A 26349-nucleotide genomic window follows, 5' to 3' on the forward strand; every position below is an offset into this window, starting at 1 on the left:
GCTCTGTGCAAGGAGACTCCGAGCAAGCAGTAACTACAGCTGGGTGCTCCATGTGCATCTGTGAGCAGCCATAATGGAACAGAAAACTTGTGTTCCTCTGAACTAGATGGCGATGGAGAACAAAGAACACAATGGAACAGCAGTAAATTTTTAAAACCCCATTAAAAATAAAATGGGTTAAAAGCAGCACTGTAAATTTTCTTCAGTCACTTGTGAAAAATGCTTTGTAGTCTCCTTATCATGTTCAAGGGTTTCCATAAAGCAAGTGCAAATTAATTAGAGAAGATGCATTAAATGTAGCTTTATATGCTCCCTTTAATTTGGGAGTTTACAACAAAATCCAAGTCTGTATCCAAGGGTGAATTCCTACTTTATTAGTATCTCTGGGCTACTGACACGTGTGCCTTTTCACTCCCAACCTCGCCTGCTGTACAGAGGCACCAGCAGCCAGTGCTGCTTGTTGTGCAGTCACATTCACCAGCAGGCCAGAGTGCTAAGCTCTCAGTAGCTGCCCTGGATGCTGTAAAGACAGAGAAGCAGGAACTTCCAGAGGTGTAGACCAGTTCCAATCTCACCTAAAGGCAAATCTGCTTTTCTAATAATTAAGCCCAAATCCTGCTGCCGAGCAGCTGCTTTTCCAGGTTCAGTACTTCCCCCAGAACAAACTGAAAGATACAATTTTCAAGTAAGATGCTTGGCGTAAAGGATCTTTCTCCTCCCCTCTCTTGTGGTAATTACTTGTGGTAATTTTTTGTAAAAGGAAACAAAATTTTTTGTAAAAGGAAACAAAACCATTCAGTTTTGCAGCTTTTACTTCTTCAATATTGCAAAACACTGCACAAAGGAACATGCAGGCTCTCCAGTGACATTCTGCATTCTCAACATTTGCTTTCAACTGACCATTTTACTCAGAATGCCCAAGGAAAACCCTCCCCCCTTCTCAGTTAGCACAAGCTTCAGGATATGACCCATATATAGACTGCCAGCACTTACTGTGACGCCAATCAGCTCTACAGCAGCTGCATTTTTTAAAACGTTTATGAGAGAAAAAGGCAAATATGTTCATATTTTCAGACTACTACAGGCAGTAGTGAAACGACACAAAAAGTTTCTAAGATCTCTATCTAAAACTTCTGCTTTGCTGCCCTGAGTTCCAGCCTATGGCTGTAGTGAGGAGAGATGGAATGAGGGAAACTACTCGCCTATGTATCAGCTAATCTTGTGTTTCACCTGAAAACACAGATCAGTTACATAAAAAATACCAGTTGAAAATCCCAAGTAGTAATATTTGATCACATTTAATTACCATGTACTATATACGAAGATTTGTGTGAAAAAGGTCACCACATATAGATGTGCAAAGCTGGCAGCCAAGGATATTTGGCCAGTATATACCGGCTCAAGATCCTGGCACAGGAAAACAGTTCATCTGATCCAGATGTTTATTTTTCCTCAAAATGTATTTGTGAGCAGTGTTTTGAGTTGTTTTACAAACTGCTTAGTAAGAGAGTAGAAGAGAACCAGGGTTATTTCATGTTGCGCACTATTCTTCTGCAGTGGTTCATCTTCATCTCCCCCAACGCCTGCTCCAGCTGCTGGATAAGGTGGAGAAGGGTAGCAGGGTCAGTTTGCAACACCTGGGCAGTTTGATCTTCATTTTGATTAAGATGTAGCTTCATAGTCACAGCAGGCTTGATTTGTTGTCTCAAACTTCTGCTTGCAAGCTGCAGGAGGGGTTCAGTGGAACAAGAACAGGAAAATGATCATTGCTTATCAATGTTTGTTCTTAACAGTTCTCAACAGCTTTGTAGAACCTGTTCAGACAACTGTTCAGAAACCCTTTTCATCCACATTAAAAGATACACACAAGCTACTACTGTATTTTATAATTAAGGAATACTAACCCACTTTAATCAACGCTTTCATAATATTTCTGAAAATAAGGTGATAATCAAGACCAAATATGATTGGTATATGTTAATATTTAAAAAAAATCAACAGAACCATGAATTCAATTTTCATCAGGCAACAAGTACTTTGCATCATTGCATATCCTGTTTATCTCACAGCTGGCTGTCTGTGGGACACTAACAAAGTCATGTCGCTTTTAAATACATGAAGGACTGCTGCCTCAATTGGTTTCACATTGTTTAGCAGGTTTTTATTATGCAAAAAATATGTGAAGGAAAGGATGGAATACTAAAAACATCAGGGAAGTCACCTGCACATCCAGTCTCCACTCCAGACTGTGGTAGCTGGGAAGCCTTGGTGCCAGCTCTCCAAGAATGCTCCTGATCTCTTTCCTGTTGTCAAGGTACAGCTGGAGCAAGGATTTGTTCAATTCGTCTGAGAATCCCAAAACATGAATGGAATCTTGGAAGTCAACCTCAGAAATCTAGAAATAACAATTTAGGCCAGGTAATCATCATTATTTACTGAAAACCAAGTGAAACTGTAACTAAACATCACATATGCTATGGTGCAGTTATTTTCTTGCAGGTATGTCCAAGTACAATTCTTCACCTCAGACAAAACAAATATCCAGGTTTTAAAGGATCTACAGATGTTGATGTATTACTGCAGATTTCTATGAGATTCAGGAACAGTTTTTTTAAAAAACACTCAACCCCCTCACATGTAAACCTTCACATCAAAGACCAAAACAGCATGAGGGAGCACCTCAGGTGTCACAAGGCACGACATGCTGTGTGAATCCATTTGTCAGGGTGCTACTGTGCACCCTATAACCAGATACACATAACACAGATACTGTGCAACCTGATAACCAGACTACAAACACCCAGCAGCGATCTGCACATGAGCAGCACACAGCACAATGCTCAGGCTCCCGTCCCAAGGGCAGGAGGAACTCCTCAGACCTTTGTGCTTACTGCAGCAGCCTGGCCCAGCACTGGGGAAGCTGTGTACCTCTGCAGCGCACCACCCCGCAGTAACAGTCTGTAACCAACCACGTTCTACCACACTACACTGTAGCCTGTCAGTCAAGACCCCTTGTTTCAAGGAAAGGCTCTGCACCATTTCCATCCCCTCCCCACCTACTCTTGGGAGCAACACTTGCCTGAGTTTAATCTGGCATTCCTTGTCTCTGTATCCCTTCTCCATGTAGTCATTGCTCAAATATTCTGTTATATCCATAGTTACTGGTCTTTCTGATGGAAACAGTAATTGTCCAACTACTAATCTTTTAGTATCTGCTTATACCCACTCAAACTTCTGATGCCAAGAGCTGAAAAAGCTCTCAAACCCACCACACTGGACAAAGACAAGGAATGCTGAACAGGGGGCTAGTCTAGCCCACATCCTGTGCAGTAGCTGAACAACAAACTCTTCATCTGAGTTTTATTATTTAGAGCTCATCCTGAAGTAAGCTTCTCTACATGTAATAAATTACACTATTAAAACATTGTCAAGTTTTAGCTTCAGATACCGAATACAAATTCCAGAGTCATACATGTAGACGTAATGTTTCAATAAGACAACCACACGAGACACCTTATTCTGAAACTAAAACAATACATGTCATAAAATTTTGAGCTATGTTTTCCCCGTTCCCAGTATTTTTAGAGGTCTAAGTGTCCAGAAGACATCTCTTGAGTATATCCCCAAATTCCTCATGAAAAGGTATACTTGCCATAAGCTTGGAACTCTCAGTAAGAAGATACATTAGTCCTTCTATCCCATGCTGAATGATGTCAATGCTAATGTTCAGCTTTCCTTTAAAGAAAGCACAAAGTGCTTTTTACTTGCTAACTGCCACAGCAGTGAGACTCAAAGCTGCAAACTTACCCAATGCTTAATGCGCAAAATATGCTTAGGAAAAAAAAAAAAAAAAGAAAAAAAGAAAAAAAAGAGGGTTTGACACCCTTCAAATAATAATGTACAGCATATTAGCACAAAAAAAACCCCCAATTTCTTATGGCATGGTACAGAGAAAGGTCTGTGTTGGAAAGGGATGTCCGTAGCCCTCCCCACAGCGGGCACGAAGCACCGACCCCCGCGGTGCTGGAGCTCCGTGCCACCAGCCCATTCCCTCGGCCCCCTCCGCGGTGCCCTGGGGACTTGGGGGTCCTTCGTGGCCGACGCAGAGCCCACCGCGTTCCCGCCCTCCTGCCGCGGAACCACCGCGGCCCGGCCGGTCTCCTCGCTCCCCACGGCCCGGCCGCTCCCCTCGGCCCGGCCCGCTTCCCCTGCTCCCGGCTCCCCGCCCCGCTCCCCTCGGCCCGGCCGCTCCCCACGGCCCGGCCCGCTCCCACTGCTCCCGGCTCCCCGGCCCGCTCCCCACGGCCCGGCCGGTCCCCCCGTTCCCCGGCCCGTTCCCCGGCCCGTTCCCCGGCCCGCTCCCCGGCCCGCTCCCCCGCTCCCCACGGCCCGGCCGGTCCCCCCGCTCCCCGGCCCGCTCCCCGGCCCGCTCCCCCGCTCCCCACGGCCCGGCCGGTCCCCCCGTTCCCCGGCCCGTTCCCCGGCCCGCTCCCCGGCCCATTCCCCCGCTCCCCACGGCCCGGCCGGTCCCCCCGTTCCCCGGCCCGCTCCCCACGGCCCGGCTCTCACTGGCAGCGGACTCGCAGGCCCGCGGTGCCGCTCCCCGCCGCAGCTGCTCCAGCGCCAGGCGCCCCAGCTCGCCAACGGCTGTAAGGACAGAGAAAGAGCAGAGCTCCCTGCAGCCCCGGCCCGGCACGGTTCCCCCCCGCCCGCGGACCCGCCGCGGCCCCGACCTGCGCCGCCGGCCCGCGGCAAACAGCCCAGGTGCGCCCTGTGCTCCGCCGACAGCACCAGCAGCATCGCCGCGGCTCCGCCACCAACAGCCGGGAAGGGGCGGCGCCCCGCCGGCGCCTGCGCGGGGCCGGGCCCGCGGGGACGGCCTGGGACAGCCCGGAGCAGCCTGGGCTGCGGCAGATCCCGGCCGGTGTCCCGGGGCAGCGGGGCTGGGACCTGCCCGGGCAACTACGGGAGAGCGCCCGAGGGGCTGCACCGGGGACGGACGCAGTGATGGGTGTCCCAGGTGTGCCCCAGCCGTGCTCCAGCCGTGCCCCAGGTGTGTCCCAGCCGTGTCCCAGGTATGCCCCAGCTGTGTCCCAGGTGTACCCCAGCCGTGCCCCAGGTGTGTCCCAGGTGTGCCCCAGGTGTGTCCCAGCCGTGCCCAGGTGTGTCCCAGGTGTGTCCCAGCCGTGCCCAGGTGTGTCCCAGCCGTGCCCAGGTGTGCCCCAGATGCGGACGCGCTCCGTAGGCTCCGCTTTGGCCCCAGAGGCGCCGGGCGCCCCCTGGCGGCGGAACAGGAGCCACTGCAGAGCCACGCCCCCAGCGGGGCCGGGCCCGCCCCGCCACAGCTGAGTGACAGCCCGTGTGACCAATGGGCTATCCCGGGCCACCGCCCGCGACCGAGCGGCGGCAGGCGGGACTTCCGGCGCGGGCGCCGATCGCACGGAACGCGCCATGGCGTCGGCCTAGGCCGCCCGGGGACCGCGGGCCGCAGGTGAGCGCGGGGCGGGTCCCCGGGCCGCAGGTGAGCATTGGGGCGCGGCCGCTAGGCTCCTGGGCGCTCCGGCCGTGCGGCGGCTGAGCACTTACGGGCCTGGTGCTCCATTGCGCAGTGCTTATTCGCCTTCACCTTCGGAGTGGCGAGGCGGGGCCCGGTTCCGTGCGCGGCTTAGGCCCAGCCGGGGCTGAGTCCGGTTGGAGCGGCCGCGGTCCCGGGACTGCCGGGAATCGCGCGAGGGAGATGAGCAAAGCGGGGCGGAGGCCTCTGGAGCACTCCCCGAGCGTCGCGCTTGGCCCGGTGGAAGCTCGACCCCGGGTCGCGCGTTCCGTCTCTGCCGGGTGTGTGATTCTTGAGGCTGACTGGAGGTGCTGGTTGGGTTGGCAGGATAAGGAATAGTGTGAAGTCTGACTGGCTGAAAGCCGAGTTCATAGTAAAAACGTTAAAATTAATTGAGAAGAATTGTTTCTGCATCTTAACAGGTGTGAATGCTGATCTTACTTCGCGTGCCACAGTGTCCAGTTTTGTGATAGGTCTGAGATGGAGATTTGTGTCAGTCTTTACTCCAGGGTGTGTTTTGCTGCTCATAGCTATGCTGCTCCAGCACACCCCACCTTTTCCCCTCCTCATTTCAGGCCGCGACAGAGGGACGCAGCACCTGAGGCACAGTTTGGTTTGTGCGTTCTAGCAGGGAGAGTGGAATAAATACTCAAAGTTATTTATGGCAACTTTGTCTATACACACTGGTAAATCAGGTGTAAAAGTGTGAAAGATTACTGCAGAGTCATGTTTAACTTGTTTTGTTTGGCTTACAGTGTAGCCCTTTTCCACACACCTGCATTTCTGTGTGCTCTGAGCTGCCTCCCTCAGCTGAGAGGGCCATGCTTTCCAAAGAGCCATGGAATTTCAGGAATTGTAAGGCTTTTTGGCTTGCATTTGAGGCATCAGATCCTGAGCACAGAAGAATTTGTGTGCATGTAACTTTGAAGGGGAGGAGTGCACTGTATATGCATTTTGTTTGCAAGGACCACTTTAATTCTTGTGTTTTCTAACTTTGCTTAATACTCTTGTAGTGCTTTTCTCTGTGCTGGATTTACTGTGATGGTTAAAGTGCTCTGGTAGCTTTAAGTGTATTGTTGTTTCTGTCATAGTAAAAATGGCTGTATTTTTGAAACAATGGTTCTTTTATCATTCCGGTTTCACTGATGTCATCTTTTTTTAGGGCAGGCTGATGAGAGAAGGTGATAAATCTTAATTTAGTAATAAAAGTTCATTAATTTTGTAACTCACTACTGTTTCTTTCCTGCGAGTGTAACTTCATTTCTGTGAACCAGTTGAAAATTTCATAAAGCATTATATGTCTGATTCTGACAAGTTGAAATCATGTTGTTAATTAACAACATTAAGAGTTGTTAATGTCATATCAGTTTTGGAGAACAGAGTGATAAAACTTTCAATACTACAGTTGAATATATCAGTATCAGCTGTTTCCTCCAAATACCAATAATAAATTCTAATTATTTTCATGTTAGCTTAAATCAAGTCTCTCTGGTATTTGGTTTAATTAATGTTGAGAACCTCACATCATGGGACAATGCTTTTTGCTTGAAAAATCCATGAAGGATAGGTCAGAAGGACAGGAATTCTTAGGTTTTTCTTGATTCTGAAAAAGAAAGTAGTAGTGTTGGCTGTGATTTCTCAGTTAAGTCAACAAACAGTTTTCAGAAGAAATATCTACAGTCAAATGAAATGAAATTCACATGAAACCATTTGTATAAGAAGCCACAGTTTCGAGGTTTTTGACAAAAAATTGTTTCAACTAACATTTTGGATGACCTAATTGAGTTTTTTGTGAAGTACTTTTAATTACTTCAGTAAAAGAAATTAGAGGAGATTCAGATGTTCAGATAATTACATTAAGTGCATACTGTCAACTTTTGGAACTTGTCTGTTAATTATTTTAATTCTTATAGCTGTGTTGGACCCAGAAATGGACCCACTGTTTTGTGTTGCGACTGTTTTATGTGATTTCTTACTTTGAGGCTGAAAGAATCTCTAGAGAGATTTAGAGATGTGTAGACCATACAATTCTCATACATTCAGGAGTGAAAGTGGTTACATTTCCTGCTGAATGTAACACTTCATTAGTGCTTGTTTTGTACTCATGAGTATGAGGTGTACTGGATCATGTATATTTAAATTCTGAATGTTGGGGTTTCTAACTTGATCATGTTTAGGTGTAAGATTTTATAAAGGGAATAAGATACTTTGTGCCTTCTGTGTTCTTAAGAGGTTGCTTGCCCACAGTCATGTTGTGGCTGAGCCTGAGAGAAATCTGAAGTTCCTTCAAGTTGGTATCGCATTGCTTTTGCAAGTGTAGTTTTGGAATCTGTACTTTTAGTGGAATTACTCAAGGTCCATCAGGAATTTTGCTGATTTGGATTTGTGCTACAAGAAGGGAAGTTTAAAATAAAGTGTCTAAGGATGACTAATCTAATGTGAATGATCCTCCTTTTGTACCCCTTGCATTGCTTTGTGGTGCCTAAAGCCTTTTGAAGTCTTGCTCTTACAGTTTTTGTAGTTTATACATGCTGCTGCTCCGGAACTTCTAAAATAATCATAAAACTTCTAGAATAATCATATAACTTTAAGATTACTTGTTTCTCAGAGGTATACATTGAATAAAATTTTGCATACTTCCTTAGCAGAAAAGTTTTAAGTGACCAAGAGTTCTGTAAAATGACACAGGAAACTATTTGCTATGTGCCTTGACTCTGATTCTTTACTTGCAGGTATTGAATAAAATATGCTGTTGTCAATAGGAATGCTGATGTTGTCTGCCACTCAGATATACACTATTGTGACTGTGCAGTTGTTTGCCTTCCTGAATCTTTTACCTGTGGAGGCAGATATTTTAGCAGTAAGTATAATAATATTTTTCTACATGGTTGAAATGTCTATGAAATTGAATAATCTCTTCAACTATTCTATTAATGAATCAGTTAATACAATAAATACTATAGCAGATTGCTTGGAACAGAACTGCCTTAACAGTCTACTTCAATAAACAATAAATTGTACATTTTCAAATGAGTTTACAGATGGTAGGTGCTCAGGTACCATGACAGTGAAAGCACCTAATTCCCTTAGTCATAGATGAAGTTCCACTCTGACCAGATGTCCTGGAGCATGTTATAACCCTGTTAATTCCATTCTTTAGTTTAGACAGCAGTTTAATTTTTGGTGATGGGTGCTGTTTTTTAGGGCTACGGGATTTAAATAAACTTCTATGGCTAGTATAATTAATTTGTGTGGGCTGGAGGCCTTGTCAGTAATGGGTTTTGTGTATCTTACACCTAGATGCAATTTCTAAATAGCTGAAAATATCTGCTGTCATTAAGGAAAATAATAAACAGTATAATGAACATAGATTAGTGGTAAAAGCTGTTCTGTGCTGTTTATTGCCACTTTGCTATATTGTGGCATTTTAAGGACAAAATTATAAATGTCTTTGTAGGATCGAGCTTAAGCTACTGAAATAATGAAACCTAATTACTGTAGCCTCTTGCTTGTTCCAGTGATATGGAGAAGAGTTGTTAATGTCATATCAGTTTTGGAGAACGGAGTGAAAAACTCCTGGAGACAAATTTTAAAATAATACTTTAATGTTTGGTAAAGTGGGGTTGATGAATAGTAAAGTATGGTATTTGGATTTTCAGGTTGTTACTAGTCTATAAACACTTCTTGAAGAAAAAAAATAAAGAAACAATGCAGATGGATAATTGTTGTAATATTATGGCAATGACATCACCATTTTATTGTGAAATTTTAAACTTTTTACTGTAAACACAATTTCTCTTTCACCTCTTTTCTCTGTCACCAGGCCTGAGCTTCCTCTTTTCATAAAAATCTAACTCATTCTTGCTTCTTCCTCTCTTAGAAAAGTTACTTGAAACAAAACAAACAACCCACCTCAACCTCAAAAAATAAAAATTGGGCACTTTGGAAATTTAGTTTGATTTTTTTTTCTATTTAAGCTTTGTGCGTAGTATTCTAAAACAATACCATATAAAAATTAAGCATCTTTTATTCTTGGATATTTGGAAGTTGGAGATTTATTCTGAGAATATCTTGAAGTAAGAAATTAAGAGATGAACTAGATACTAAACTGCTATACAGAGGAGCCAGTGGAATGCTTAAAAGAAGCTCAGAAGAGGGAGTGTTTGCATTGTGTCACATGGAATTGCTGGTGTACACATCACTTACAGTCTTCCAAGATTTCACTATTTAATGATTAACCGTTTGTTAGCAAAACTCTGGGCAAAGTTTTGGGTTCCTACCAAGGAAAGAACTTCTTTTCCCGTTAAATTTAGGAGTGGTTTTATGCTTCTGTGTTCTCATATAGTTGCAGCCTCAAAGGATCATGTCTGTGTAAAGTCCTGTTATGTGCATGTGAGACAGGATTGGTTATTTTTTATAAAAGGGGTAAAAAGAAATAGGCTTGTGTTGAACTCCTGGCTTAAGCTGGGGCTTGTCAAGTGATTCGAGGGCAAACTGACAGTAGCCCGAGCTCAGGACGTTGTGGAGAAGGTGGATGGAAGGTGGTGCACTGGTGCTCTCTGTGATGGAAAGTCAGGAGGACAGATTGCGTGGGGCACATTGGTTACACAGAATAAAGAAGCTTCCTTGAAATTTGGCTCCATTCCTACCTCTTTTCCCTCAAAGTCTGTGGGAAGAAAGGTCTTTCCACACATTGCTCCTTTGGAAGACTTCTGATAAATCATGGCAGTGTTTTTCTCTGAACTGTAGTTTTGAGTTCCCCTGTCCAAGCCTGGCTGGTAGGAAACATCCCTCTGAAGCAAACACGATCCTTGCTTGGCTGTTCTGTGTGACAGTTGGATGATATGATGAATAGACAAATATTTCTGACTCACTAAACCATTTAATAAAGCAACCGATGCATGTTCAAGTCTGTTAACTGTAGAGTTCACAACTTATGTAGGAAATTTTTTTTTATTAAAAAATATGCCATATATACACAGCACTTTCTTCTGTTTGAATTCTGTGTTGGTCAGGCATATTATACAGCCAGAGAAGATGAACAAAGAAAGGGGAAATACAGCATGCACATATTTAGGGTCTTTTACAGTATTCCTCTGTCTTAGAATTAAATCTCATAGTTATTATAAAACAAAACTGTAGAGATACTTTTCAGCTACTAATCTGAATGTATAATAGGGAATTGGGAACGGATGGCATATGGAGGCTATTCTTTGTCTGCAGTAAAGCAACTCTTAAAAGTTTTCTTTCCCTGTACACAAATGCGTTCAGGACAAAACACTCATCGCTACCATCCAGAGAAAACTCCACATCCAAACGTCCCAGCTCTTTAGATTTTTGCTTGCTTGGTTTGTTTGTAGTTTCTGTTGTGCACATATGATAGTATTTGAATTTTAGACAGTAGAAATAAAGATTTACTGTATAAATAGTTCAACAAAATATCTATTACTTACTTTCTTGTTTTGACAGCTAGATAAGAAAAGAATGATGTTAACATGTGAGTAGAAGACAGGTGGAATAAACAGTTTTGTGATTTCATTGACATGGTCACAAGATGTCCTATGTCTGATAAATATTTTAATCTAAAAAATGCACAGTGATGTCTGGTTTTGTTTATACTCGTTAACTATTTCTGTCTTGTTGCAAACCTAATTTTTTAAAAAATTTATTTCTTTTAGTATAACCTTGAAAATGGAACCCGGACATTTGATGATCTACCTGCTAGATTTGGCTACAGACTGCCAGCAGAAGGCTTGAAGGTAAAAAAAAAATATATATATTTAAAGCTGGGCTAGTTTGTTTTCTTTCAGCATCTGTTATGGAGCAGTGTTGTGGATTTGTGCTGAACACAGGGTTGATTATACAGAGGTGATTTTGTTATGGCTGGGCAGTGCCAGCATAGCCAAGGCCCTTTTGCTTCCTCCTACTGCCGCGCTGGTGAGGAAGTTGGGAGTGCATGGCAGGCTGGGAGAAGACACAGCCAGGACAGAGGAGCCAAAATGGTCAAAGGGGTATTCCAGACCGTATGACATCATGCTCAGTATGTGAAGTGGGGGGAAGGAAGAGAAAGGACTTTTGAGCATGGTGTTTGTCTTCCCAAGTCACTGTTGTGTGTGATGGGGCCCTGCAACACCTGCCTGCCTAAGGAGGAAGTGAATTCATTCTTTATTTTCCTTGGTCTGTGTGTGTGGCTTTTGCTTTTCTTATTACCCTGTCTCTATCTCAAGCCACAAGTTCTTTAGCTTCTACCCTTCCAATTCCCTCCCTGATCCTGCGGGTGGGGGAGTGAGTGAGCAGCTGCGTGGGACTTGAGGGCTGGGTGGGGTAACACCCTCACAATCCTTTTTGGCACTCAATGTGAGGCACAGAGGGTTCAAGATAATGACAGATTTGATTGGGAAGTGTAGATTGAATTTGAATGTTGAATATATTTAAAGAGACCTGTATCTGCTTGAGCATTTCCTCTTGCTAAAAAGGATAAAAATTAAAGGAATGTAGTGCCAAGGAAAAATAAAGACAGAAATTATTAATCAACTGCTCAAACAAAACAAATGTGCAAAGGATCTGATGTTGCCTGTGAAAAGGCAGATTCTTCTCCTAAGAAGAGACTTTTGGTAATCTTTGTCTACTTAAGGAGACTTTGCTGGAATTTTTATCAAATAAATTAAAAATAGGTAAATAATGGAAATCTAAGAATTTTGCTAGATCGCTGTTTTCTGTGTTTTGATGGCAGTGCTGATACAAGATGTCAGTTACCTTGCACTGGAATCAGCAGAAGACAGTCTTAATTTTGTGCTGATACAATTTTTTGGAAAACCTATTTGGAAGATTCATGGTCTCCCTACAGTCCTGCATTGGGAAGTCCTTTCACACTGTGAAGGGTGGCATGGCAAGAGAGACTATGTCCTTGGGTATGGCCCAGGTTAATTATGCTGTGTAAAGCAACTGTATGTCTGTTTTTTGGGAAGTTACAAGTGCTGTCTGTTTGCTACACTTGTTGCGTTGCTCAAGCAGCGGAAGGGAGAAGCTCAGGGGCTGCAGCTCTGCTGGGGTGGCTGTGTGCTGTGCCCAGCGCTGGGGTCCAGGGCAAGGATTGTGATTGATCCTGTGCCCTCTCCTTACATGGTTTCATTTCAATTGCATTCCACACCCTGTAGCAGGTGAGAAGGTCCCCACATTGTCACAGTGCCCCTTAAGGCGTGGGTTACACTCATGCTCTTTTATTTTACTCTGTATCAATAAGTAGAAAAAATGCAGATACACATACACATTTTTGTTACTTATCTGTTAGAGTGTCTTCTCAAAATAGCATCATGTTGGGGTAGGGATGCTGGGCCCTGACTTGAAAACTGGTTATAACAATATCAAGAGAAGGCACTAAGAAGTGCTGATCTATTGAATTAGCAGAAAATATGCAGGTGGCTTTTGATTTTTTTTTAATTTTCTTAATCCCATTTTCATTGACATGGAAAAATGTATAAATATTATACCATGTGGAATTGTAAAAGTCACCTAGTATTAGAGAAGACAGAAGTAAGATGTAAAGGTTTGCAAATGTTAGTGGAACTGGAAAGGGAAAAAAGCTGTATTGACTTCATGAAAAATGATTAATATGCAAAAACTCTCCAAGATAGATATGGCCATGGGAGTACAGGTTAGGCTTTATCATTATTTTGCACTGGATTAGAAATTCTGAAGACTCGATGTCTTCTGAACTACAGCAGCAAGAATGTTTTGTTTTAATGTCTTTAGTGTGGTCAGTACACTCACTTGGAACACAGGAAGATGTGTAGGCGAGCTGAATGAAATTAACAGAAGAGAGATTAAGTTGCAAGTAAAATGGGAAGGAACTGTGAGAGGTTAAATAAGTGCATCTTCCTTAGACAGCAATGATAAGGCACCTTCTGCTGTTTTCTGGCTTCTGCTGAGGTAGTAGTTGTCCAGACATACTGGTGACAGTTGTAACTGTTGTGAAGGCTTTTATTCATAACTTTTATCTCTGTAATACAAGATAGAGGAGGTAGAGACTAAATTATTTAAAAATAAATTTCCTATGGTGATGTTAATGCTGTGAACTGGTGCCATAGTCCTGTTGCTTAGAAAAGTACTTAAAATCCAGTTCAGTTCTAGTCCTCACATTCTCGGAGGTAGTTTGTTGCTGAGATTATGCATTTTGGTGTGCTGTGCTGAGTTCAGCATCAAGGGGCAGGCTCCCTCTCTCTCGCTGCCTGATCTGAGGTGCTCTGCAGGGACAGGAACCGTTTTTTTCTTTTAGAGTCACGTTTGTACAAGTCAGTGTCAGTAAGTTTGTTCATTTTGGATAAAATGTATTTTCTGTTCCACTCCAGCAATTGAAACACTTGTCCATGAGAAAGGAGGTTGTGTCTGGCCATCCAGGCAATTTAGGGCTTGTGGGAAGTTCAGGCTTCCTTACATTTTTTTTTGCTGTGGAAGTGGCTACACTTCCACTGTGGTACACTTACACTGTGGTATGTATGGACAGGATTTGTCTCCTCTCCCCTTTGAACAGTGTATGAGGGTTTATGACTGAGATGTGTATGCTTTTACAGCTTAGAATTCTTATACAAAAATTTAGGCGGACCACTTTCCAAATTCTGGAGGAGTTTGTATCATATACACCCCCTGGAGACTGTGAATAGCCCATGTGGGCAGGGACTTGTTTTCGTGTTTCTTCTGTCTGTAAGCCTGTATGGCCCCAAAAAACTGGCTCTGCAGCATTGTTAATGTTGCAGTGTTGAGAGTAACCTCTATACAAAAAAACAAAAACAAAAACAAACAAAAAAAAAACCACTGGTCATAAGGTGAAAGGGTGGATCACTCTTTAATTCTGTGTTTCCCTTTTAATCCCAAAGGGTAATAAAGTACTGCAAGAATTCCTGTAACTCAGGAATTTCTCTGTAATTCCCCTCAAGCAGGCTTAATTTCCATGCTCAGTGGGTATTATCATGGGGAGAAGGTATGTTAAAGCTATGTAGTTGTTTACTGACTATATTGGGAATCAGAGGGTGATTAAGTGACCCAAGTAAAGAGCCAATGTAATACACCAGAAATAGATATAAGGAGCTTTGATTCTGACCTTTTTAACTGTTAGACAGCTCTGTGTCTTAATTAAGATAGATGTCATCACATGTGTAGAAATGAGGGAGTTTTTGAACTGAATATTATACTAAAACTTTCTCTTTGCATTAAGATTTTAATTGCTTTTTAAAAATGCTATGATATTTGTTACAATAGGATGAAAATGGTATACTCTTTCAGAGCTTCTGATTAAGATTTATTAGTATGCAAGTTGTAAAAAACTGTCAGATTTTATAGTGAGTGGCTACAGACTACTGGCAGAAGGCCACCATTTCAGCCACCTAAAAACAACTCAAAGATTGCTTCAAAGTTGATATTGCCAGAGTTTCCTACTTCTTGAAGCTTTCAGCTGTAGCTGATTGAGTGATCTTTGCTTACCATAGCAAACCAGCTGTTTTGTATGCTAGGTCAGTGCTGGGGTCATATAGATGGAACTTTGCTTGTGTTCTGTTGTTAATTGCTGAGTGAGGAGTTTGTGTTGGTGTTTCTTAGGCTGTTGTATTTCTGGTTTCCTGATTAGTCTCCATATGTCCTAGAACAATATTTATACTATATTAATGTAGTATATGCAGTCTTCTTTTTTTCTTGAATTACACTGCAGAGTCTGAGTATGATGGGATTAGAAAAATTGTATTTTCTTCTAAACTTTCTAATTCTTTACACACATAAAAATTCTGATGAATCAAAATATGTAGTGACGGAAGTAGCAGAAATCTTGCTATGATATAGGACTGAGTTGATAATAAGAATTTTTTTAGCTATTGTATGAAAACATTCAGTTTTCTTTCCATATACTTGACTACTGACCCTTTTGTTAAAGAGAAATGAAACTTCTTTTTCTGCTCTTGTTTTCTAGGGATTTCTAATAAATTCCAAACCAGAGAATGCATGTGAGCCTATAGCCCCACCTCCACTGAGAGACAACTCCTCTGGTGCTTTTATTGTATTAATCCGAAGGCTGGAGTGTAACTTTGATGTCAAGGTAAGATTTGATTTCCCCCCCACCTTCTGTTTCAAAGAGCTTATTGGTGCTTCAGAAAAACGTCTGTAGCTAACAGTGGAATAGATACGGATATGAAGTGAAGGGAAAATTTTATTGTCTCCAGACAGACAAACCAGAACTCACCAAGTCCAACCAATGACCTACCTGTGACTAAACACCATTATGTCAACTACACCAGAGCACTGAGTGCCATGCCCAGTCTTTTGTTAAACACCTCCAGGGATGGAGACTCTACCATCTCCAATGTTTTATCACCCTTTCTGTGAAGAAATTCTTCCTGATGTCCTTACTGATGGTTGCCTGGGACAAGAGCCCTACCCCCACCTGGCTGAACCTTCCTGTCAGAGTTGTAGAGAGTGAGAAGGTCACCTGTCAGCTTCCTTTTCTCCAGGCTGAATCCCCAAGCTCCCTCAGTCACTCCTTGTGCTTTAGACCCTTCCCCACCTCTATTCCCTTCTCTGGACATGGTCCAGCCACTTGATTTTTAAGACCCTTAACGTTCTATGATTTTAAAAATGCAAAATTAGAGTGATTTGTGTTAGACTGTGATTTTCTTGAAAATTAACCTGATACAATGAGGCAGCTCAGGATATCTTAAGGAAAACAGGGCTCTTCAGTTTGTTGTTGAGTTTCGTGATCTGAAAGGAGATTCAGCTGTATTTGCTTTTGCTGCTGTGTGGTAGGTTCGGTTATGTGGTGATTGAACCATATAAATTCTACCTAGACTGCAGATTCCACCTGCAGAGGCAGGTTCACTGCATGTAATCTGCCTTCACATCAGACTTGGGAATGGCACATAGTCTGTCCTGGGAATCCTGCCACTGTGTGTGCATATGGCTCAGTGGGAAAAGAAAGGGGGCAAATGGCTACTGGCCCTTTTTTTAGTGTCTGTTTTGTCTGTCTAATTGTTGTCCATAAGCTGATGGGACAGCATTGCTTCTGGAGACATGGTTAAAGGAACGGGTCTGAATTTGAGAGATTCCTACATTGCTGTTGAGGAATTTCCATAGTCAGTCCTTTAAGGATTATGTTGCATTAGCTCTGTATGTAAGAATTTTTGGTTATGTTTTGTATTTCGTATAGTACTAATAGAAAAGGGGGTTCCCACTCATTTCTTCTTAGACAGGGAGCAAAGTAGCAAGTGGATCAGCATTTCCAAGGTGAGCAGAGGTATCTGCATACCCTGCGCCCAGGGAATCCATGTCTTTAGTATGTTGTTAATACCCTTGCAATATTGCATTACATAATTGCATGTGTAGTACAGCATTTTGTCTTAAAGTTTCTGCCAGAAAGTGGCATGTGTGCTGAGATGTGAGCGAAATTACCCATTAGCTACTTGACTGACAGAATGCATATTTTAATAAAAATTGAAAGTCCTCTCTCTACTTCTGTTTTATGTTGAAAATTACAAGTGTTATAAGTGCACGTACATAGCTATTTCTTGATGTGTTTATGCATGCACTATGGATATTTTCTGTGGTGATGCAATATTCCCAACCATTCATGTATGTTAACATCTCTAAGTGGATTTGCTTTTTTTTTTTTTTTAAATATTGGGATTTCTCAAGGTGTCTACATTCGGCATCTTCCAATATCATTGTTCTGCTGTTTGAAATAGTCATTAGCAATATGGGAAGAGTATTGGTGTTGTTGGGATAAAACCCAAAAATTTCTCAAGATGCTCTAAGTGCTTTTTGCAGCTTGTGCGGAGATTTTTATACTGTGATGGATGCAGTAAAAGCAATATCCAAGATGAACAGTTGTAATTAGCTAATTTTATGTTGGTAATAGTTGCTGCAGTAAATGCCATTTACATGGACCTTGGGTTTTCCTTGTATTGGTGAAAAGGTGAGTCCATATTAGAAATGTAACTGGTACACAAGTTGTTAATAGCTTTTGTACCTATAATTATAATTTTGCACTTTTCCATGAGAAAGCTTCTTATACCTGGGCTTTCAGGTGAAATATTCCACATCTCTAAAACACAGAAAAGATACTACTTATCTGACTTGATTAACTCTCAAGTGGTAATATCTAGATTACCAAAGTGAGTTAGTGCCTTTATTTTCAATTACAATCAAATATTTTTAACTACCTGTAGAAAGTTAATTCTGTTTTTGATATCTATAAATAGTCTGTCTGTAGACAATATTAAAATGGTTTTCAAAACCTTAACTACATGAGTGTAAGAATAATTATATGATTTTGCTTTGAAAGGTGACACATGGTTTATAAGTGCAAATTATGTCCATATTAATCACTTTGTGGGAGTGCACCTTATCTCAGAAAGCACAGGCAGGCTACTGTATTTGGAAGCAATAGTCTTTCCAGTAAGCATTTTGTGTGGCCTACAGGTCTTAAATGCCCAGAGAGCTGGATACAAGGCAGCTATAGTTCACAATGTTGATTCTGATGACCTCATAAGCATGGGATCCAACGACAGTAAGTACAGGTATCACTTCTTCTCTCCTGTTTGAATATCATTTCACCCACTGGAAACAGCAGCACCACCAAAAACACCACAAAAACCTCAACAACAAAACCACCACCACAAACAAACAAAAACCAAAACCAAACTAAACAAAAAACCCAGATAAATCCTCCTGCTTTTAAGATTTAATAACAGGAGGTTTTTGCATAAGAACAAATACATTGACTTATGCCTTCTCTGAATGTTTCTTTTGGTTTTCCTTCAAATTTTAGTTCAAGTGTTCTGGGCTAGATTTATATTACTGTTGTGGAAAATAGCTGATGTGTTGTTAGTTAAGTGGAAATATAGAAAAAGTAGAAAACATGCATTTGGAAGGAAATCAGACTTTATAATATGACATTTTAGTATTTAGAATCACAGAACCATTTAGGTTGGAAAAGACTTTAGATCATGACGTTCATCTGTGATAGTCATTCCAGTTTGTTCTTGCACTGTTGGGTGCATCTTCCTGTTCCTCTGTACAAATGGATTCTAGCACATGCACTAATTTTCACTTGGAAAGAGTATTTAGAGACCAGTGCACCATTTACTACTTGTTTCTTGTGTTAGCTGTTCCAATTTTAACCTTTATGAAGTGGATATGTTCAGAACATCTTGAAATCTAGTCAGAATGTTGGGTTTGTTCTGTGGTATGTGTGGCTTTGTGTTTCTAGTGCTGTTACTGCTTTCTTTGTGGGATTTCTTTATTTTGTTCAGTTTTCAATCTGTTCAATATGGAACAGGAAAATAAATTATTTTCCAGTGAAAATGCCATTGAGTAAACTAGGAGTGAACTTTGACAAACTACACGAGAGCTGAGTAGCCTGGGCAGTTACGTGAAAGTGGGTTTAATGAATTCTCAACCCATGTGAATCTTATTTTCAGGTTTCACTGAGTAACCAAAACGTAGAACAAGTCCACAACAAACACAGACCTCATAGAGTGAGCTGATGTTCAGCCACATGTGCTTTTCCTTGGGGAACCTGACTGCTTTGAGATGGACTAAACTCAGGTTACTTTGAGCCTTAAATGTGAAGTATTAGGCAGAAAATCAATATAAAGTGAAGCTGAGGAGAAGGTTTTCTAGAATATGTGATTTATCTTTCGATAAGATAGATAAATTCAGTAAGTTTTCATTTATTACTGCCTTCACTGGTAGACAGAGAAGACAACAGTTCATCCAGTTTCTTGAGACTGAAATAAAGGTGTGGGACTTCTTAATTTTCTTCTTTCTTCTTTTTGACCTTATCTAGCCACAGTTGTTTCCAGTATGTTTATTTATGTTTGGGGTGAAAAGGAGGGAAGACAGATTAATTAAAACTTATAGAACCAGTTCACAATATCATGTAAGTTGCCAGAAATTCTGGAAATTAATGGAGCTATGTGACTTGCTTGAATCTCTGAGTGAAGAATGGTGTTCTAGTTAAAATTATGATCCTGTTTTGTCAACTTATTTTGGTTTTAGGCTCCCTTTATTCCATTAGGAATTTTGATTTTTCTACCTGCAATAAATTCCCTAGAAATTATGTAGGAAAAATAATAGTACTTATATGAAGTAAAGCTGTAATATGCATGTGCGTTGGTCTGGATGTCACTGTGTTAAAATGTCTTCCTGTCGTGATAGTCTCATAATATTCAGGTCTTGTATCTTGAGTACCCATAGATTGTCCATGTAATAATAGTTTTATTTTCCTACTTTTTTTTTTTATACAGTTGAGGTTTTAAAGAAGATTGACATTCCTTCTGTCTTTATTGGTGAGACATCAGCTAATTCTCTTAAAGAGGAGTTTACTTACGAAAAAGGGTAGGTTAACTCACATGCAGCTGTGCTACTCCTTGCATTAGATCATTGTCTCTTTTGCATATTTATGGCTTTAAAGTAGGATGCTCTGATGACAGAGGTTATAGGTGTTTCAGGTGAAGTCTTGAGCCTGAGAGCAACCTGTAATGCTTTAGTAAATAAGAATAATTTCACTGTGTCTTTTGATAGTCATGTTATATTTTTTTTCATTCTGCTGTCAAAGCAGCTATGAGGTGGTTTTCCTGGTTTCTCTAGGTTTGATTGAGGTCAGTAAATAGTTTTAACTCAAAAAATGTTCTAAGGAACAGTGTTTTATCATTTTAATTATTGTTACATTGTGTGGGTATGGACTGAATTTTCTATGTTGTTTTGCACAGGTAGGGTTCCTGTAAGTGTATCTTGTGTGACATTTTTTTGGGTTTTTTTTATTGTATTCATTCCTCAACTTGTTCATTAAGTTCTCATTAATTTAGAAGCTGTTATCTCTTCCTCCCCACAGTGGCCACATTGTGTTAATCCCAGAGTTCAGTCTTCCTTTGGAGTACTACTTAATCCCTTTCCTAATAATAGTAGGGATCTGTCTTATTCTCATCGTCATATTTATGGTAAGTTTCTTCTTTTAATAATATTTTTTTCTTCCAAATCATCAGGGAACTGTCACACACTGAAGTTAAGGGAAGTTGTACAGTAAAGGAAGGGTGAAGCTGTGTGTACTGCACATACCTGTACCATGCTTACATGTAATAATTTAGTTTATCAATAAAACAAACAGGTGCGGGATTTTGTCAAAGGGACATCAGGAGCCTTTTGGATGTTCTCCCTAGCGTGTAACTGCTTGTATGAATTGTCCTCACTGCCACTCTGAACTCCACAGTTTTTTGGCCCCACAGAGTGACCTGTCCTTACGCTGTTGTACACTGAGAGCATATCCTGCCTTACCAAACATAATAATCATTAGTCCCACTGCTGCAGGGTGCAGAGCTCACTGTTTTGTACTGCACTTAGCTGTGGCTATGAGTGTGTGAGCACGGAGCATCAGAGCACTGATCTCAGCATGTGCATTGCCTGTAGGGGTTCTCAGCTGGGACATTTCTCCTCGAAATGGGAAGTTAGCACAGCTACATATTTTGGGATACTCAGCATCCCATTTTTTTGTAATCTTTGCCAAATTTATTATTTTACCGTCTAATAAAAAGCAAGTAATGCATCAACTGTTGTATAAACACTTACTTAAAATATTTTTCTGCATTAGTATTTTTCTGCACTGCAAGTTACGTATTTTGTTGACAATCTTGGGCATGTTTGGCACAATTGCAATTGCAGCAGCTCTCTGAAGACAAAGCAGAATGATCACCTAAAGATGAATTTTTTTTTTAGCAAAATTTTCGCTAATGTCTTTTACAGTGTCCTGTACAAAGCCACCCCGTGAAAGCTAATTGTAAAAAGAGGCCAGAGGGTGAACTGAGCTCAGGGAGTTGCAGTGAAGGGTAACACCTGGCTGGTGGCTGGGCTGCAGTGGTGCTCATCAGGGTTCGACTTTACGGCCAGTTCTCTGCGGTGCTGCTGTCAGCAACCCGGACAGGGGGATGAATACACACTGAGTAAATTTGCCAAGGATACTAAACTAGGAGGTACTGATTCCCTGCATATAGAGAGGTCTTCACAGAGACAGCTCAACAGACTAGAGCACTGGACAATTAATTGGTGCGGTGAAGTTGATCCCAGGGAGGTTCCAGGTTGGATTTGGTCCTCGCTCTTTCCTGATTCTGTCCCTGCTTCTTTGAGACAGTCTTGTTTTTAACTAGGAGGTTTACATGAGACTCTGATTGTCACTAAGGGTCTGGATTACAGCAGAAAAACTGCAGTTTGTGCACACAGCTTATTGTTTAGCTGTGGTGAAAGGACCTTAATGAACAGTTTAGATTCAAATATCCTTTGTTCATTTCTTTGCTTGTTGCCATGTTTGAAAAAATGTCCTATCACAGGTGCTAGATTTAGAAATTCAACAGAAATAGCATTTGGAACTACTAAGAAAATGGAAACAGAATATTTATTATAGTTATTTGGAGAGCTTCATATTACTAGATATTTACTTATTTTTTTTACTGAGTTACGTTAGTATGGCATAGTATAACATGTAACAATGACTCAAAGTAAACCCTTTACTCCTCAAACTACTCTTTTAGCTAATATGGAAACAGTTCTGATGAATGTGGGAATAATCCTCTAAAAGAGCTGTAATAATCTAAATCTGTAAGGAAAACTGTTCAAACTTACTGAATTGTGTTTTGCTCTGCAGTATGCTTCCTGCTTTTCACAGGCCTCGGTAGAGGATTGCAGCAATGACCATTATTTTATGTAGGATACATACCTTTTTGTTTCTCTTTCCTCTCAAAAAAACCCTTGTGTATTCTCAGTTCCAAGTGCCATGTTCACGGAGAACATCCTTTAGGCTTGTTTGGCTTCATCCTTGTGCTCAGGCAAGAGAAGAAGTTATTCTGCGTTAGCTGGGGTTCCCTTTTGACCAGCTTACTGCAAAGCTTAATAAATCAAAACTTTTATTGTTCTTTTATTGGTATAACTTACTGTTCATGTTATCTTGTCTGTCTCCAGATAACAAAATTTGTTCAGGACAGACACAGAGCAAGAAGGAATCGTCTTAGGAAGGATCAACTTAAGAAACTTCCTGTACATAAGTTTAAGAAAGGCAAGTGGATCATTCTCTGTCTAACTCACTGGACCATATTGTTTTTAACTCCAAAAACCTTGCAAATCCAAGGGGTATTATTTTGTGTACACTTGAAATAGATAAAGAGTTTTGAGTGAAAGCATACAAAACGTTTGGCTTGACCCTGTTCTCACTGAAATAGAGGAGTTCTAACACTTTAATGGAAGCAGAGCAGACTTGGCTGAGCATTAAAACATTGCTTAAGGAAAATCAGTGCAGAAATTGCATGAAAGTTCCCAAGCCCATGTGCCTGTCAGGGGGGTCTGCTGCAAGTCCTTTGAAGTCAAACTAATTCTCAATTACATGCTGTAGGAGATGAATATGATGTGTGTGCCATCTGTCTGGATGAATATGAGGATGGAGACAAGCTCAGGATCCTTCCATGCTCTCATGGTAAGCAACTGTGTTTTAGGTTTGAATTTAGATTAAAACAGCTTTCCAAAACACTGTCCAAAACCTACAGTGCATATGTTTAGTGAGTGATTTATGAAATTCCATTTTGCTAATATGCAAGAATGAATGTACAAAGTGGGAGAAGTGAAAGCTTGCTTTCTCATTTTAAAAGCTAAAAAGCTAGCATTCCCACTTTGTATTTTCCTTGGATGTACACATGAAATAAAATCAGAGCTTGATGCTGTCCCCTGAATATCCATATTTATTGTAATACTTTTACATTTAAATAAATAGACCTTCACTTCCCCCAAGACAAATAAACCACAAAACTTAATTGAGCTCTTGGTGGCTTAGAGGTACAGCTGAAGGGATGAGTCTGTCCTGGAGTCTATAGCCATGCACTCCACTGCCTGACTGCACTTGGAAGGCAGTTAGTGAAATATTTTCCCTGTGACAGTCTTTCTCGAGTCCAGCCCACTGCAGACGTGTTACAGCTTTCTATACACTGCCAGCACAGCAGGTGACAGGCTGAGCTTTTTAGAACCTCAGTCATAAAACTAATTTCAAACTAGGCTGACAAACAAGGATTTCTCAGAAGAGAAAGAACAGGTCCATGGCATCTCTCCAAGTGGGGGACTGCAGAGGTAACTTAACTTGAACACCATCAAGCCCCACCATCAGTTTGTGTGGAGAATATGTTTCCAGTGTGCTTGACCAGGAACTAAACATGTCATTGCTGGCCCATGTAAATACAAGCTCTTTGCCAAGTAGAAGTCTCTCTTACTAAGAAGAGCTGAATTTTTAATACTATAAGTAAGACAAATACTTTTTTTTAAACATGGCCAGTCTAGTTGCAGTGCCAATTGCAGACCTAATTTAAGATCCACAAAATCATGCGATAATGTTGTGTAATAATTAGGTGCTTTGATACATGTTGGTGTGGAGGTGAGAGGCAATGTGAGGATGATGATGGTGGGCATGCCTGCTGCAAAGTGGATGAAATTGCTCAAAAAGCTTTAAGGTTTGTCATCAGATGTGGCCTGTTGTACTACTGCTCTCATTCACTGCATACCCAGGTATTCATTGCATATACCCACGTGACTCAGATCCTATGCCATCAGGTGTTTTGTACAGGCTATGTGCCAACAAATTTGGCACTAAAATTCTCTGTGTGAGTTACATTCTAAAATTCTTCTGTGTCACTGAACAGAAACAGTTTAGCAGGTTTCCCTGTCCTTTTCACCATTATAATGATGTCCTTGTATTTTGTTTTCTAACAGCATATCACTGCAAGTGTGTGGACCCGTGGCTGACAAAAACAAAAAAAACCTGTCCTGTGTGTAAGCAGAAAGTGGTCCCTTCCCAGGGGGACTCTGACTCAGAGACAGACAGCAGCCAAGAGGAGAATGAAGTGTCTGAGAACACTCCTCTGCTCAGGCCTTTGGCCTCGGTCAGCACACAGTCCTTCGGGGCTCTGTCAGAGTCCCATTCCCATCAGAACATGACCGAGTCCTCGGAGTATGAGGAGGATGACAATGACAATGTTGATAGCAGTGATGCAGAAAATGGGATGAATGAAGAAAGTGTAGTGGTTCAGCTGCAGCCCAGTGAGGACAGGGAGTACAGAGTGGCAAACACTGTCTGAGACTACTAATGACCCATAGGTATATGAACAAAAGGGTTCTTAAGGCTATTTACAAACCTTTGCGTAGGGAATCTCTTTTAATCTGTAACCCATTTGGTTTCTTTGATAGGAGCAGTTCATGTAGTAGTACTCTGGTTAAATCATTACAGGTAGATTTATTTTTGATTCAGGTATTCAGTCACACATTCTGTCTTCTCAAAACCAACAGTTAAACTGGATTTCACAATGCTAATGAATAATGTTAATAGTTTATATCAATTGAAATATTGCAGAGACTCTAAATGTCTCCTGTTAAAATGGGATTTCTCTGGAAGTAATTTTTTTTCCATTTTGTAGCTACAACTGGGTCATCCTAAGAGCAATATTTATTTCATGTAGATATGTGTTACCCCTTAGGCCCAACAAGAACTGTATTTGCATGTTTGTATAGTTTTCCTAAAAACTTTCACCACTGCTGAAAGGAAAAAGTAAAACAGATCAATATTCTATGTGCTGGTATGTTAAAACAAAGCAGAAGAAATTCCACTTTTATCTCAATGCAGTGATTCCAAATAATCTTTTGGAGTTTGCCATGGTAGCTGAGTTTAAGCAGTTCCATTGAGCAATTCCCAGGATGAGGAAACTTAGAACATATGTTTAGTTTTGAGCAATTCACAAGGTCAAGTCCACCATAAGCACATTATTATCCCTCCTTACTACTACTTTGTTGTCTGGTTTCCAGTGAGGAGGTGGGAGCTGGGAGATAACTGAGACAGAGGTTTTGTTCCACATAGAAAAAGAAGTTTAGGGTAAGTATTATACTGATCCTTGGCTCATATACCTCTTACTAAGAGCATTTTATGCTGCATTAGTCTGCTAAACTGTATAAAAATTGTTCTTTTCAAATACCTGATTTGAAAACAAGTGCTTACACCAGTCTCACAGAACTCAGTACTTACCAGTGTATCACAAAAAAGGTAGATTCTATATAATACCTCTGTAACTATGTAGAAAGTAAAACCATGCATATAGTCAAATGGAGATTTTTTTATATGGCCTTGACTAAGGAAAGCTTGAAAGAATGTTAATAAACATGTTTTCCACTTTAAATATCAGAAGGAGTTTATTGAACTTTTGCATCACTTGAGACCTTGAGTACTCGCCTCCATTACTGAGGGTGAAGTGCTTTTGAAGATGTGTAACATGGAACTGTTGGGAGCCCGAGGAGATGTTTCCTGCATCATACTGAGAACCACAGTACAAGGGGTTGCACTGACCAGTGCTATGTGCAGGGGTCTGAGTTATGCAGAAAACCTTCATTTTTAATCACTTCTAGCTTGAGGAGGAGTTTGGACTGGCCAGAGTCTGTAGTTTGCCTGGGGGAGTGGGAGGATGACCAGGGTGCTCTGAACAATTCCTACTGAGCTGGCAGCGCCTGCAGAAACACAGCCCCATGCCAGAATCCTGGACAAGCCATGGCAGGTGAGGTGGTCCCAGATGTGGTTTCTGACCTTACACTCTCTGCAGCCACACACCCTGCAGTGCAGATCAGTTTTCTGGGCCTGGCTGAGAGCAGGGAAAAGTTTATTTTGCACAATGAGGCACAGCAAAAGGATAATAACGAAAGGATGATTCATCTCCAAACCACTGCTGCCAGCAGCCACGGGGTAATGACAG

General features: G+C 41.4%; 2 protein-coding genes across 3 annotated transcripts; one reads left to right on the forward strand and one right to left on the reverse strand.

The window, feature by feature from the left end:
• Nucleotides 1–1282: 1282 nt before the first annotated feature.
• On the reverse strand, nucleotides 1283–4841 carry COMMD2 (COMM domain containing 2). Its single transcript, XM_053986704.1, has 5 exons — nucleotides 4734–4841; nucleotides 4570–4647; nucleotides 3653–3735; nucleotides 2222–2395; nucleotides 1283–1724 (listed from the first exon to the last, which is right to left on the reverse strand). The coding sequence occupies exons 1-5, from the start codon at nucleotides 4798–4800 to the stop codon at nucleotides 1527–1529; spliced, it is 600 nt and encodes a 199-aa protein (XP_053842679.1). The 5' UTR covers nucleotides 4801–4841; the 3' UTR covers nucleotides 1283–1526.
• A 551-nt stretch (nucleotides 4842–5392) lies between these two features.
• Nucleotides 5393–25782, forward strand: RNF13 (ring finger protein 13). 2 transcript variants are annotated; one of them, XM_053986965.1, is made up of 10 exons: nucleotides 5393–5491; nucleotides 8287–8414; nucleotides 11233–11313; nucleotides 15510–15635; nucleotides 18011–18098; nucleotides 19840–19930; nucleotides 20427–20532; nucleotides 22541–22634; nucleotides 22968–23048; nucleotides 24329–25782. In XM_053986965.1, the coding sequence occupies exons 2-10, from the start codon at nucleotides 8301–8303 to the stop codon at nucleotides 24691–24693; spliced, it is 1146 nt and encodes a 381-aa protein (XP_053842940.1). In that variant the 5' UTR covers nucleotides 5393–5491; nucleotides 8287–8300; the 3' UTR covers nucleotides 24694–25782. The 2 variants fall into 2 exon arrangements, with proteins under 2 accessions (XP_053842940.1, XP_053842941.1); XM_053986966.1 differs by having other exon boundaries at nucleotides 5426–5521.
• Nucleotides 25783–26349: the final 567 nt, after the last annotated feature.

This window comes from Vidua macroura, chromosome 10 (assembly GCF_024509145.1).
Source record: "Vidua macroura isolate BioBank_ID:100142 chromosome 10, ASM2450914v1, whole genome shotgun sequence".
In the NCBI taxonomy this organism is placed as follows: domain Eukaryota; kingdom Metazoa; phylum Chordata; class Aves; order Passeriformes; family Viduidae; genus Vidua; species Vidua macroura.